At 41.8% G+C, this 14,357-nt stretch overlaps 1 protein-coding gene across 1 annotated transcript; it reads left to right on the forward strand.

Moving 5' to 3' along the window:
* Positions 1-261: 261 nt before the first annotated feature.
* LOC140923966 (uncharacterized) lies at positions 262-13,937 on the forward strand. Its single transcript, XM_073373976.1, has 6 exons — positions 262-328; positions 2,412-3,645; positions 6,325-6,393; positions 6,482-6,937; positions 7,608-7,735; positions 8,555-13,937. The coding sequence occupies exons 1-6, from the start codon at positions 311-313 to the stop codon at positions 12,371-12,373; spliced, it is 5,724 nt and encodes a 1,907-aa protein (XP_073230077.1). The 5' UTR covers positions 262-310; the 3' UTR covers positions 12,374-13,937.
* Positions 13,938-14,357: the final 420 nt, after the last annotated feature.

Raw genomic sequence — 14,357 nt, forward strand, 5'->3', positions numbered from 1 at the left:
TTATTTTGCAAGTATAAAGATTTTGCAGTTTGATATTTTGATACATTGTAATAATAATTTCTCAAGGCCTTACTGAAGTGGAAAAATAAGTTATCAGCCAGCCATTTTTAATGAGAAAAACGCTTTCCAGCAATAATAATGAGCTGTACTTGTTGGACACCTCAAATACCCAACTATACCCAACTTCATCCTTTGATTTCATTTTTCCTGGCGAATTTCCAGTGTTTGTTTGATGTTAACACAACTGCATCGTTTTTGTATAGTTCTATTGCAGTGACTGTGATTCAAGTTACTTCTTAGGCATCCCGTGATGTCCAAGCTTACAGAGGTAATAACAACTTAGCGTCATAGCCCCTTTTGTAAATACTATCATTTTAGTGTACTGTCTTGTTAGTATAGGTGTACGCGGTGCCACAGTGTGCATTTCAACTAAGAACTTAGCACGTGTCTTTATAACATACATGTATCACGCTTATATCGCACTTGTCATATGCCAATAGAAAAAGTCACGTTTTAGTGCAGGGATGGTTCTTCCATGCACTGTACCGAGCATTACTTAACCGAACCGAACCAAACCAAATCTTTGAGAAATCTTGGATCTTACGGTTTGTACAAAATGATTTTTATATCAATTTCTTGTGATTTCATGCACTCAAACATATGTCACGAAAGCTTGAGCAAAATTGGAAATGGTCGAACAAAACCTTCCTTAATACATGTACTTGTCTCTGTGCCTGTACTTCAGATGAAGATTTTTATTTCCAACAATAACCTGAACTAGGCCTGAGGAGATACAGGGAGTTTGGGCCCAAAATTGCATTTTTTGGACAATTTTCCCCCTTGAAAATTAGAGTTTTGCTCGGTGAAAATTTTAAAAAGCATCCAAACATTTAAAACTTTGGTAATACATCATAGCAAGATATCTTCCTTTTCTTCGTCATCATCATGATCTTTTTTTTTTTTTTTTGAGCTCCTAGCCTGGTCATTGTCACGTCACTTAGAAGGGGGGAAATGTTTGTGAGACATTTTTGACCTCATTTTTTTCTTACTTGTAGTACTGTAGCACTCCAGTTTTTGTCCTGTTACTTTTGACCAATAAATTGTTGGCCTTTAGGACGTGAAATCGACAAGGTTTATTTGCTAATCTTCGTTTGGAGAAGGCGTGTTTATTGCTGGTTTTCAACCTTGCTCCTGAAGCCGTCATTATTCTTGTCTTGATGTTTTCTGACGGACAAAACGTTACCTGAAATTTTCAAACTGTAATGAACAAATCTTGGTGGAATAGTGATAAAAATATTAATGATTGTCGATTTCACATCCTTTTAACTTGCACGTTTTACATTTGTGCCCACACCGTACAAACGCTTCTAAAATTCCACTGATGCCAACTGCAAAGGTGTCAACAAGAAGTGTTCAAGTAATTTTTTATAACACAGGAAGACATCCTACTTACTGCTACAGAAACTGCAAATACAATGTATGACTGAGTCCTGCAGTGTTATCTCACAATGTGTCAGTTTTAACATATGTGTTGTATGTAGTAAAACTGAATTTGTTTTAAATTCTGTAATACAAGTGTACATGTACATGTACTAGTATGAAGAAACCCATATTCTCAGCGGGGAACCCATTACTTATTGTTAAGTTGCATAACGCATTTTAACACTAAATGTTTTTACAGGAATGTCTGCGCCATCAAATGTGGCAGTTGGGTTTAAAGGCCGATACACACGGGGGGTTTTACTCCTGGAGCATGCTCCAGGCTCATTTTGCACGTGTCAGTACACACGAGGGGGCGTTTTCAAGTTCGCTCAATTTGCCCCGGGAGCCTGCTCCCAAATATTTAACCGGTTAAATATCGCGGAGCATTTTGCAGGGTGGAAATTCTGCTCCCGAGGATGAAGTATACCCATGAAATCGTTGGTACACACGGAGGAGCTTTGCTCCCGGAGCGTGCCCCTGGAGCATGATCCGGGAGCAAAATCCCTCGTGTGTATCGGCCTTAAGGGGTCCGATCCTGCAGATAGTAGTTTCGTGTCCTTAATTCAAAGGTCATTCAATGAAGTAATCTCTGTCTGCTAAACACTTAATGATCTCACTCGAAACTACAGGAAATTTTAGTTAGCTCTCATTGGCTAAGTTTTTTTAGCGTCAAAGTGTCTCTCCTTTACAGAGTCCTTTTTGGGCCCTTGAGAGGTTGGGGAAAAGAAAGTGAAGACGTGCAGAGGATAAGGGTAAAGGGAAAGAGGAGATTTCCATTCTTGTTTAATTCAAGGGGGGCCTCTAGAGTAGCACCAAATAGCCTGAAATAATTTTTTAAGCTGTTACCCAAACCTTTCATAAGAGATGGACACTACTATTCGAGGGGCTCCTGCGTTAAGTAATCGAATTTACCCTATTTCTTTCATTAGCATTTGCCACCTCCCAACACAGCATCTGCATCACAGCAATGCCAAGGAAGCAGTTCAAGCAACCCTTCCAGCAACAAATTGAGAGTTACTCTGTTAAGCAGTGAATGGAGGTCAACAAAAGGAGGCTTGTCAACTATCAACCGAGAGCTGGCGATTCAGTTGGCGAAACAACCCAGTGTGGAGGTCAGTGTTTATGTTCCTCATTGCAGTGAAGAGGACAAACGAGTCGCTGCAAGTCACAATGTCCATCTCATTAAAGCAGAAGAAATGGCAGGTTTTGATGACCCAGCTTATTGGTTGTCCTGTCTACCACACGATCACGCTGTGGACTGCGTGATAGGTCATGGGGTCGTTCTTGGTCGGCATGTGCAGTTTATTAAACTTCATCGTACTTGCAAGTGGATTCAGGTCGTTCATACAGCTCCTGAAGAGCTTGGTATGCACAAATCGTATGCAGATGCCATTTCTAGAGGTGCAAAAAAGCACCAGGCTGAGGTAAAACTCTGTGAAAAAGCTGATCAAGTTGTAGCTGTTGGACCTAAGCTGGCTGACGCTTTCTCAAGTTATCTTCGTGCTTGTGGAAAGGATCAAGATGTTTTTAATCTTACTCCAGGTATCTTCTCTGAGTTTGCTGATGTAAGGCAAGCAACTGAAGAAAGAAAAACATTTAAGGTTCTTGTGTTTGGACGTGGTGACAAGGAAGATTTTAAGTTGAAGGGGTATGACATCGCTGCTAAAGCCATTGCCGAGTTGAAGGACGATCCACAGCCCTATAATCTTTTGTTTGTTGGTGCACGAGTTGGAGAAGAGGAGAAAGTGAAGGATATGTTGCTACAGCAAGGCATTGATTGCAGCCAATTAATTGTCCGTTGTTTCAATGAAAGCAGAGAGCAGCTAGCCGGATTTTTTTGTGAAGCAGATCTTGCGATAATGCCATCACGAACTGAGGGCTTCGGGCTTGCCGCCCTTGAAGCTTTATCTGCTGGTCTACCTGTGCTGGTCAGTGGGAACTCTGGTCTTGGGGAAGCTTTGAAAGAAGTCCCTTATGGTTCAAGTTGTGTGGTGGAATCAGAAGATCCTAAAGACTGGGCAAATGCAATCAGAGGTGTTTGTAGGAAAAAGCGGAAGTTGCGACTTAAGGAGTCAAGTGTTCTTCGAGAAGAATATGCAGAGATGTACAAGTGGCAGGATCACTGTCAGATGCTTATAGAAACAATGCGTAACATCTCTCAAGGTAAGATTGTATAGCGGAGACATGTATCACACGTATCGAGACACAGGAGAAATTTGTGGGAGGTACATGAAAAGCGGATCTACAAGGTAGGGACACGTAAGAGGGAACCATAAGCACAGGGACATAAGAGGGATGTGTCGCAAGAACATGCATCTAGGATGTATAACAGGGACATATGCGAGGGATAAGTTTCGACATGTACAGACAGGGGTGTCTTAGCATGACATGTACATGTAAGAGAGATGCGTACCAGGGACATGTACTGTACCACTTACCGGGTTGCATTAGAAGGGTTGTTAAGCAGAGACATGAGAGGTTTGTATAGTGGCACTGAAGACACTGAATATGGCACAGTAATAAGCTAGTTCTAGAAGGATCACAGTTCAGCTCGAGGTGCATCTTCATAAGGATTTGAGCTTGTTAGAGGGTTAACACAACTGGAGATTTGTGCCACCCACACCCTTTGTTGCCTGTTGTGGAGAGGTGTAACTCCAGTTTAGACTTAATGACTTCTAGTAGAATCAGTCAACTCCCTTTATTGTGGACACTGTAGGGACCTTGAGTTAGTGTCCTCATTAGCGAGCGTCCGTGATAGCCGGAGTTTATATCGGTCAAATGTCTGTAACTTGTTTTTGCCTCGGATTTAGCTGCTGTCCGTGATATCGGGATGTCCGCATGGCGAGAGTTGATTGTTCTTGTCTGTGTTTGCTTGATTAGATTTCTGCTAGCTCAGGCTATTGCTTAGACATGTGCTACTCTGTACCACTGTTCTTTCGAACATAATGAGGTAATTCCTAACTTCGACTATGAAGCAGGAATCAGTCACTTAACTTTCTTGTCCTTACCCTTTAAGAATCGGCCAAACAATTGGACTCTTCTTTTTCAATTCTTAACAAGACGCTGCGGGAGCGTACATTTGGGCTACGATGTACTAGGCGTGTGTGAAGTTTTTATGTGTGTTAGGGATGTGTGAGTAGTGAAGTAGCGTTGCATATCTTAGGGGTTGGTTGAGATGCGTGAAGTGGAAGGCGTGGAGTTATACAGGACGTGAATTAGTGAGGTAATGGCTGTAGTTTGTTAATCAGTGAAACTTGTTTCTCGTAGAATTGAATATGAAGCAACCAAAAAAATTATTATTTTGGGAGGTAAAAGTGATGTTAGGTGTTGTAGTGAGGTAATAGTGGAAGTGCTACTTTGGTTATGAAGGGATAGTGTAGTTACAGTGTGTTGAAATGAAGTGGTGGTTGTGAAAAGTCTTATCAATAATGGAAAACATACTTGTACTTATTTTGAACGTTGTTAAGTTTTTTGTTTAGGATTGTTTTTTGTTTATTCTGATAATATTTGTATCGAACATATGTATATTTGTATCTAACATGGGTTAGGCCAAAAGTTCATTTAATATAGAGAAGGGGGTATGAAGATGTTGAGGGGGGAGGGCTGAAATTTTGTGTATGCTCGAGAGCTTTGAAAAATCGGTGAAGTCAGGGGAAGGCGTAAAATCTGGCTATAGAACTTAGGGCCTGATTACATTAGCGTGCTGGCTCGCTTTACAGAAAACCCGGTACCCTTGTTAAACGCAACAAAAATCAACTTTGCCATCGTATGACAACCGAGCCAGCCCGGTTAGCTGGGATCCGAGGCGGAAATTTTCCAAGTAATCGCGCTTGTCGGACGGCCCGGCGAATCAACCAAGCGAAAAACAGGACAGCGGGTAACACACTGTTCATGCGCATTGCTACCCCGGCTCGTGATCAGGCCCTTACGATGAGCTGTATTGTCACGCAGTTTGCACGTGAAAGCCTTGGAATCTGCCGCATTCGTGGTTCGTGTATGAGAGAATACGACGTAGTTAACCCAACGGTTTAAAAATAGAACGCGGTTTGCATGTGAAGATGTTGGACGCTGCCCCTTTTACGGTTCGACCGTGAAAGATTGCAACTTGTTTACGAGGTCATTTTGCTCAATAAGATTTTAAGAAATCACCTCCTTTCCGAAAATATGCATTAAAATTATGCATTTCTAAATGTTACCCTTAATTATCTCATGCACGAGATCATGGAATTTTGCGTGACATATTCTTTGGCGCTCGACAACTGAGAGCAAAAGTATTTTCAAACTCTTGGCAATAAGCTAAACAATTCACACCGTGTACTGTGAGGACGATTATTTTCCAAAGGGAAAATTTAAATTATTTAATGGCTTGTTTCACTCAGTGTACCTTGTTTTTCCAAAACTTTGTTTTCTATTGTAAATTTGTTTGCCGTGCGTTATCTGTTGGACGTATGTAACGAAGATAAATGCTGTGTCGTGACATAGCGCACGACAGACATTCGCGTCGCTTGGCTTGTTTACTTTCGCACGTATTGCGTGCCTATTGCAACTTTGAATCAAAACAAGCGAACTGGATTACTCTATAAAAGTCTGTGAAGTGTGAAGGGTTATATCTTAACGCTCTGATGTCATAAAATGCTTTGTCACGTAAGTCACACGAGCGCCGCGATTAGCACACTGAATTAAATTCATTATGTAAAGTAGCTGCCATTTTACGTTATTACGTTGGATTCTAATCAGTTCTTATTAGTGATTTATGCCAAGTTTCTTTAATTGGAACGGTGCTTAGAAGAAGAAAATTTGCAGTGAACGTTTCTTTCTTTCTTTTTTTATTTGTGTTTACAGGAGAAAATCTCGATGTTCTAACTGATCGTGACGCCTGTGAACAAGAGGGAGCTTCATCAACCCAAAATGGTAACCAGTAATTGTAACGATGCGTACAGTAAGAAAAATTTGCAGCGAAAGTTTATTTATATATTTATTTATTTATTTGTGTTTACAGGAGAAAATCTCGCTGTCGTAGTTGACTGTGAGGCCTGTGAACAAGAAGGAGCTTCACCTACCCAAAATGTTAATCGGGAGAAAAATGCCTTGCAAAACAGATATCCCTCTTCACAAGAGATTGTGAATCTTATTGCAGAAAAGTATATTCAGACAATTGACCCCTCAAATCCAGAGGGGTTGAATGGTTTTCTTGAGTATATGGAAAAAGTGCGCCAAACCATAGTTATTGATGTCAAGAAAGGAAGCTTGATAATCACAGTGCAGTGTAGCTCGCTGCATATTCTCGACGAACTGTGGGAAGACTATTGCACGGGCCATCTAAAAGAAGTGGCACAGCGGTGCCTTGTCACAGAGGACATTCTAAAAGAATTGGGTGTTGACGCCGTACAACTTACTGTGACTATCAATGAAGAGGAGTACAGAGCTTATCGAAAGTACTTATTGGGGCATGAAGGTGGGTATAAAAAATAATTTTCTTTACGTCCAGTAATGTAGTCTAAACAGTGAGACTTGGAAATGGTCTAAAACGGGAGTTTGTCCCCTTAGTCTCGAGTCATTTTCCGTTCGTTTACTCCATCTCTGTTAGAGTCGAAAGTGGGCGACTTACGTAACTTGCGCCCAACTCAAATGATTGAGGGAACAGGAAACCCAAAATTCCTTCAAAGTTTGCAAAAAGCGCAGCGCGATACAACAAATTTTGACTTTGAAGGTTACGTGTACTGATAAAAGAACGTTAAAATTTACCAAAATTTGTCACTTAATTCGGTAAAAACTCTGTAAAGCTTTCTCTTTCCCTTAGCTTGACAAATAGGCTGTAACATGCAGGAGGCATTGCAGTGAAAATTGCTAACGCCATTCACACCAGTAAGGCTGTTAGTGCAGATGCTTTCAGTACCGGTGACGAAGGCCAAGGTTTTGCGTTGTGCTCGATTCTCAACGATCATTTCATTACTACTGCTACCATTGTCACCGCGTCTACGACCCATCACTATCATTTTCTCTTATACGAAATTAACAATTCAAACTCTAGCAACAGCCAGGTTACGATACAGCATATTCAGAAAGTTTTTATGGAAGTCATGAATCACAGCCTAATGGTAATACTTTTTATGTTTTTTTTTCAGGAATTGTCAAACCATTTGCAAGTATCTCCATCACTGATGACATTCCAACTGTTTCAAATTTGGATGCCATCAAATCTAAAGAAGAACGAACGTCACTTTCTGATGCCGCTCTTCCCACGGCTACTCAGGTAGATATAGAAGAAATAAGTAAACAACTGACATTGAAGCTTATCTGAAAATGAGAATGTAAAGAAGTTGCAGTATGCACTTCATCGCTATAGGTTTTGCTTTTCTAGTTAATATTTGCTTGTTTTCGCTAGAGCTCTTTTGACTTTTGATTATTAGGTCTGAAGAACAGCTCATAGCTCCAACAAAGTCAAGGATCGAAATCCACCAACTAATTATTGTTTTATCATTCGGTCATTGTGGTCAGCGAAGCGATCTGCCATAACGCAAGAGCGATCGCTACAAGGAGAAAAGCGTGGTTTCATGAACAGATTACTATTTGCAGCAAAACACAGCTGGACGACATTGCGCATGAGCAAACCATTTTTTGTAGGCAGGTCTTTGCAGGTCACGTGGTAGGCTGTCGGCCAATGAAAAGGAAGAAAATTTGCTTCGAATTATAATAATCTTTTCGCTAATCAATTCAGTTGGAGTATCTTTTGCTGTTTTTTCTGGTAGGTGACTACCTCCAGTTACCCTGCGAAAAGAAGTTCCTCTCTTGCATACGCTCCCGGGGCGAAAACAAACTAACTACGCGACTGACAAGCGACGCGAACGGCTTCGTAAACGCTAAAAGCCATGCAAGAGAGAAACCTCTGCTGGCAAGGTAACCTCCGGTAAAATCCTGTGACCTTCGTAGCACTTCTTGCCCTTCAACTTCTTGTTTGCCCCTACTTTCCCGTATTTTTATTATTTATTATTGCTCGTCTGGAGTGTACATGGCCCAGGTCAACGCTTTAAAAGCCTCTTGTTTGCTAACAGAAAGGATTATTTTCCCAAAGGTTCCAAGGAACAGAAGTCCATCAAGTATGCCCCTTTCAAAAGAATACACCGAAGGACAGCTGAATTACTTCAGAATTTGCTATGCATGTACTGATATTCTAGCCGAAGGTCTGAGAGAAATTTTTAAACAAGAATGGGACAAACAGCACAAATTAACAAAAGGAGAATGGAAAGACGAACCTCGGAATGGAATGGATTTTTATGACGGGGAGTCTCCCCGAAACCAAAGAAGAAATGCTCATCTTTTGGCCACGATGCGAAACGGAAACAGAGGAGAATGGGATTGTACAATGCTTTTTTACGCTATTCTTTCCTCCGATTGTGTTGGGTCCAGCCTTAGCGCAAATGTGAGGAATAATGTGGATAATCTTAGACGTTTCAGGAACCAAGAATTCGCTCATTTAACACAAGGTAGGCTATCTGACAGAGATTTTCAGAATGCCATTAGCAAATTTGATATGACGTTTCAAGCTCTTGGTCTACCCACTGAAAAAATTCAAGAGCTCAAAATTCAGGGAATGCCTGCAACAAAAGAATTACAAGAAGTGCTAAAAGAGGTTGATGATCTTAAACAGGAGGTCCGGACGCAGGTCCAGGCCCTTGAAAATGAGCTGCGGAAAAAATCACCCTCATTTTGTATTCTCCCTCTAAAACCTTCACACGCTATCGGTGGTCGTGAACGCGAAGTCTCCGAAATAGCCCAGCAGCTGAGAAAGCTAAAGGAGTCCACTGTCAACAGACTGAGTTGTTTATACATCTCAGGGAATCCTGGAAGCGGAAAGTCACAGTTAGCCGGCCTCGTAGCTGAGAGGTTCTTTGACGAGGCCAAAGAAATCCCAGGCAGTTCTTCATTTGTGATGACCTTAAATGCAGCTTGTCCAGATTCACTCTTGGAGTCATATGTCTCATTCGCTCTTCAGTTAAAGTGCCCAGACTATTCTGTCGTGGAAATCCTCAGCTCCAAGGACTGGAATGTAGAGGAGAAGATCACTCATCTTGAGATGCTGATTGCTATAAAAATCAGATGTTACACGTCTTGGCTACTGGTTGTTGACAATGTCACAACTATGTCATCTGTACATTTTCGTCTATCACAGTTTGGAAATGCGGCTTGGGCGAAGGGTCAGTTGCTGATTACAACTCAGGACACGAAATCAATCCCTCCAATGTGTTCTTTCGTAAATCATATCTCAGTAAGCAAAGGTATGGATCCAGTCGATGCCTGTTCCTTATTAGTCAAGCTTTCGGGGATTCAAGATAACGAGATAGTGACAAAAGTGGCGCAAAAACTGGACTATCAACCTCTTGCTTTAGCAGGCGCTGCTCTCTTTGTCAAGGAGATTCGACAGGCCAAAAACTCGACGCATTTTAGCTGGAACGAATACCTGAAGATGTTAGAAGAAGGTAAAAGAGAAACGTCAGAGGATACACTCGCATATACGAACCCAACTTACCCAAAGTCAATGACAGAAGCAATAAACCTAGCTGTCAAAAGACTAATGAGATCTGACGAACTTTTGAAGCATATTTTCACCTTCCTTTCCCTCTGCGCACCTGAACAATTAAACGTGGACATAGTAATTGGCTACATCATAAAAGTCCTGAAAACATGTGATGAAGCCGATAAGGAACAAATATGCACGAGATTGAGAAGATGCTCACTTTTGCTTTTCGAAGATGACCAAGATGGTTACTTCATACGTGTGCACCAAGTTGTGCATGATGCTATCAAAAATGTGATAAATAGCACTGCAGAAGGTCAAAGCCCTCAGGTCGTAAATGGCGTTATTACATCTTTTGACATATTTATAGATGCTGTTCCACTTGTGAGTAGAAGATTGGAAACAATGCATATCGTTCCACACTTGAAAGCTTTGACCATGCTAGCTGACAGAGTGCTCGTGAACGAAAATTCTTTCCAAGTTCATGGTAAAGACTTATCAGATAGATGCGAAAACCTTGCAGAGATTTGCGAAATGCATTGCGAATTTTATGTCGCAAAAGCTTATTTGGAATATTCTCTTTCTATAAAGATTGACAGGCTGGGCCCTGAACATGTTGATGTTACCTGGAGCTACAATAAATTAGCCAAAATTTACATGGCGTTAGGTGACCTTGTGCAAGCAAGGGAGTATCAGGAACGTGCTCTAGCTATCCAGCTCGAGAAGCTCGGCCCGGCACCTGTTTCTGTTGCAACAAGCTACAGTAATATGGCTTCAATTTACTTGAACTTAGGTGACCTTCGACAAGCTATGGAGTATCAACAACGTTCTCTCACTATCCAATTACAGAAGCTTGGCCCGGAACATGTTTCTGTTGCATCAAGCTATAGTAACTTAGCTTCAATTGTTATGGCCAATGGTGACCTCGAGCAATCCGAGGAGTATCAGCAACGAGCTTTAGCCATCCAGCTCAAGACGCTTGGTCCGGAACATGCTTCTGTTGCATCAAGCTACAATAATTTAGCTTCTATTTACCTGGAATCAGGTGACCTCGAGCGAGCAAAGAAGCTTCAGGAACGTGCCCTAACTATAAGACTTCACACGCTTGGCCCGAAACATGTTGATGTTGCAACAAGCTACAATAATTTAGCTTCCATTTTCAAAGCCTTTGGTGACGTACAGCAAGCCAAGGAGTATCAGCAACGTGCTTTAGCCATCCAGCTCGAAAAGCTTGGCCCTGAACATGCCTCTGTTACATCAAGCTACAATAACTTGGCTTCAATTTACCTGGCCTTAGGTGACCTCGTGCAAGCCAAGGAGTATCAGCAACGTGCTCTAGACATCGAAATCAGGAAGGTAGGCCCGGAAGATGTTTCCGTTGCAACAAGCTTCAATAATTTAGCTACCATTCACCTGGCATTAGGTGATCTCGAGCAAGCCAAGAAATATCAGCAACGTGCTCTTGCTATCCAGCTCGAGAAGCTCGGCTCTAAACATGTTTCTGTTGCATCAAGCTACAGCAACTTAGCTTTAGTTTACCTGAACTTGGGAGACCTCCAGCAAGCCAAGGTGTGTCAACAGCGTGCTTTAGCAATCCTGCTCGTGAAACTCGGCCCAGAACATTATTCTGTTGCAACAAATTACAACAACTTAGCTTCAATTTTCAAGGCCTTAGGTGACCTCGAGAGTGCCAACAAGTATCAGCGGCGTGCTCTAGCCATCGAAATCAAGAAAGTCGGTCCGAAAAATGTATCTGTTGCAACAAGTTACAATAACTTAGCTTCAATTTCCAAGGCCTCAGGTGACCTTGAGCAAGCTATGGAGTATCAGAAACGTTCTCTCGCTATCCAATTAGAGAAGCTTGGCCCGGAACATGTTTCTGTCGCATCAAGCTATAGTAACTTAGCTTCAATTTTTATGGCCAATGGTGACCTCGAGCAATCCAAGGAGTATCAGGAACGTGCTTTAGCCATCCAGCTCAAGACGCTTGGTCCGGAACATGCTTCTGTTGCATCAAGCTACAATAACTTAGCTTCTATTTACCTGAAAGTTGGTTACCCCGAGCAAGCCAAGGAGTATCAGCTACGTGCTCTTGAGATTAGACTAGCCAAGCTTGGTTCTGAACACGTTGATGTTGCAACAAGCTACAATAATTTGGCTTCAATTTACAAGGACTTAGGTGGCCTCGAACAAGCCAAGGAGTATCAGCAACGTGCTTTAGCCATCCAGCTTGAAAAGCTCGGCCCTGAACATGCTTCTGTTGCATCAAGCTTCAATAACTTAGCTTCAATTTACAAAGCCTTAGGAGACCTCGAGCAAGCAAAGGAATATCAGCGGCACGCTTTAGCCATCTTGCTCAAGAAGGTCGGCCCATAAAATTAGTTCAGGAAATTGTCTTCTCTTGTAGTCCTGTTGTGGAAGCTGTCAACTAAGGTTATGTCAGTAGAACCACCGTTCACGTAGTCATGTAAGAATAATTAACTTTAGATTTGTAGAACGCCTGTTGGCGTAGTGCTCCACTCACACCCTGTGAGAAATGTGGGTAAGGATTTGAAAAACAATTCGCAATATCCAGTAGTATAGCAATGTTTTTACGACTTCTCTTTGTTAGTAGGTAATTAAGGGGAATGTTGAGAAAGAATTCATTTATGTATATACTTGAATTCCTATCTTCTAATCAAAGTCAAATTACTTTGTCGCCGCAGTTTCTTCGCAGTAACTACTTTCCTTCCGTACGTAGTGTCTAGTGTCGTGGTGTTCTTTGTCAGTGAATATTTTGAAAGAAAAAAGTAATCTTGGGAAGACCGGTGGTGGAAGACCGTAGCCGCGTATTAGTGCATTGTATCAAGTCCTGACTTAAAGAGGTTATTCAGCGGTGAAAGTAGGTCGTAGTACCGTAGTTTAGTAGTTTAGTAGGGTATTGTTTGGCAAGGCTTGACCTTAAAAATGGAGACATTCTGCCCTACACCTAACACGGGTTTTGCTAAAAGCAGGCCCCCTGTCCATGGAAGCCTGGTGGCCCGATACCGATTTCCGCGGATATTTGTTCAGCGATAAACGTAACTAGTAGCTTGATTATCGTAAGTTTGATTACCGTACGATCATGTGATTACAAAGAGAGAAAGTAATAACCTAATAAGCTGACAAGTGCAACCGGTACGCCGCAGTTTACATATCACAACATTATATTTTCACTTTCAAACGCTGGTTTGAAAATAACTTAAATTATTTGAGAATGAACTCCCTGTCTCGTGCTATAGGGCTCTGTAAACAGACGATCGCATAAAGAAGCAAAAGTTTTTAACAGAACAAACTGCAACAAACAGATAAAAGTACACGGATTTCAACTGATTGAAGTGATTTAAATGGTAAATGAATTGAAACTCATCGTCGTCCATTTTTCACGCTCATACCGAATGTACATCTGTGGATTTACCGTTAGAAAAAGTATCTATTGAAAATCAGAACTGGGTCGCCGCGGGCCTGCTGTTAGCAAAATTCGCCGAGCTCTTAGTATTAGTAATTCCCCGGTGCACGTTGGCCATAGTAGTGCAGTACAGCATATGACTAGTGTCGATGTAAAAAAGAAAATATAATTTGTATAAATTAGAATTGACATAAAGATATATTTACATGTACTTCATTTGCGTCTCAAACATCATACGCTGAAAAAAGGTTCCTACGCATGAGCTGCAGAAAGAGTTATACAACTTGTTTTCCCGTCAAGCGGGGTCTAAATTGCTATATCGAAACTAACGAAAGACACAGCAAAACAGGTAACAAAAGTAATGCTTTCCACCAGTGAACGTACGGCTTATCTGTATCAATCCTCTACATTCCTAAAGTCGCAGATTCCGGTAGCCGAGTCTGCTTTTGAATGCTTCATTTTTACCCTGTGGCACGAGTAATTTGACGATTTCAGCACTACGTCTACGCGCCTACTGCCGGTCAGTGCTACAATCTTGGACAAAATAAAATGGAACAGCAAACCCCCATCCCCCCCAAATCAAGGATGAAGTCGCGCGAAGGGCAAAAACGCGCCATTTTCCCATCCTTGATTTGGGGGGCAGAGGGGTCTAGGTTTTCCACTTATTTTGTCCAAGATGGTAGATACCACCATTTCAAACTCTCTAAACGGCCTATTTACATGGAGGTGGGGGACCCCAGGTAGGTGAGGTAACCCGCCTGTCCACAAAATCTCTCATTTTAATTTGATCTCATTTACATGGTAGCTGGGGTGACCTGCCTAAGGCGGGTAGCCGGGTCTACCAGACCGGGTTACCCTCTCAGCCGGGGTCAAATTTTGCCATGTAAACGTTTCAATGTGGGGTAACCCGCCTGACCGGGGTCGGATTCGTGA

Source organism: Porites lutea, chromosome 14 (assembly GCF_958299795.1).
Source record: "Porites lutea chromosome 14, jaPorLute2.1, whole genome shotgun sequence".
In the NCBI taxonomy this organism is placed as follows: Eukaryota; Metazoa; Cnidaria; class Anthozoa; order Scleractinia; family Poritidae; genus Porites; species Porites lutea.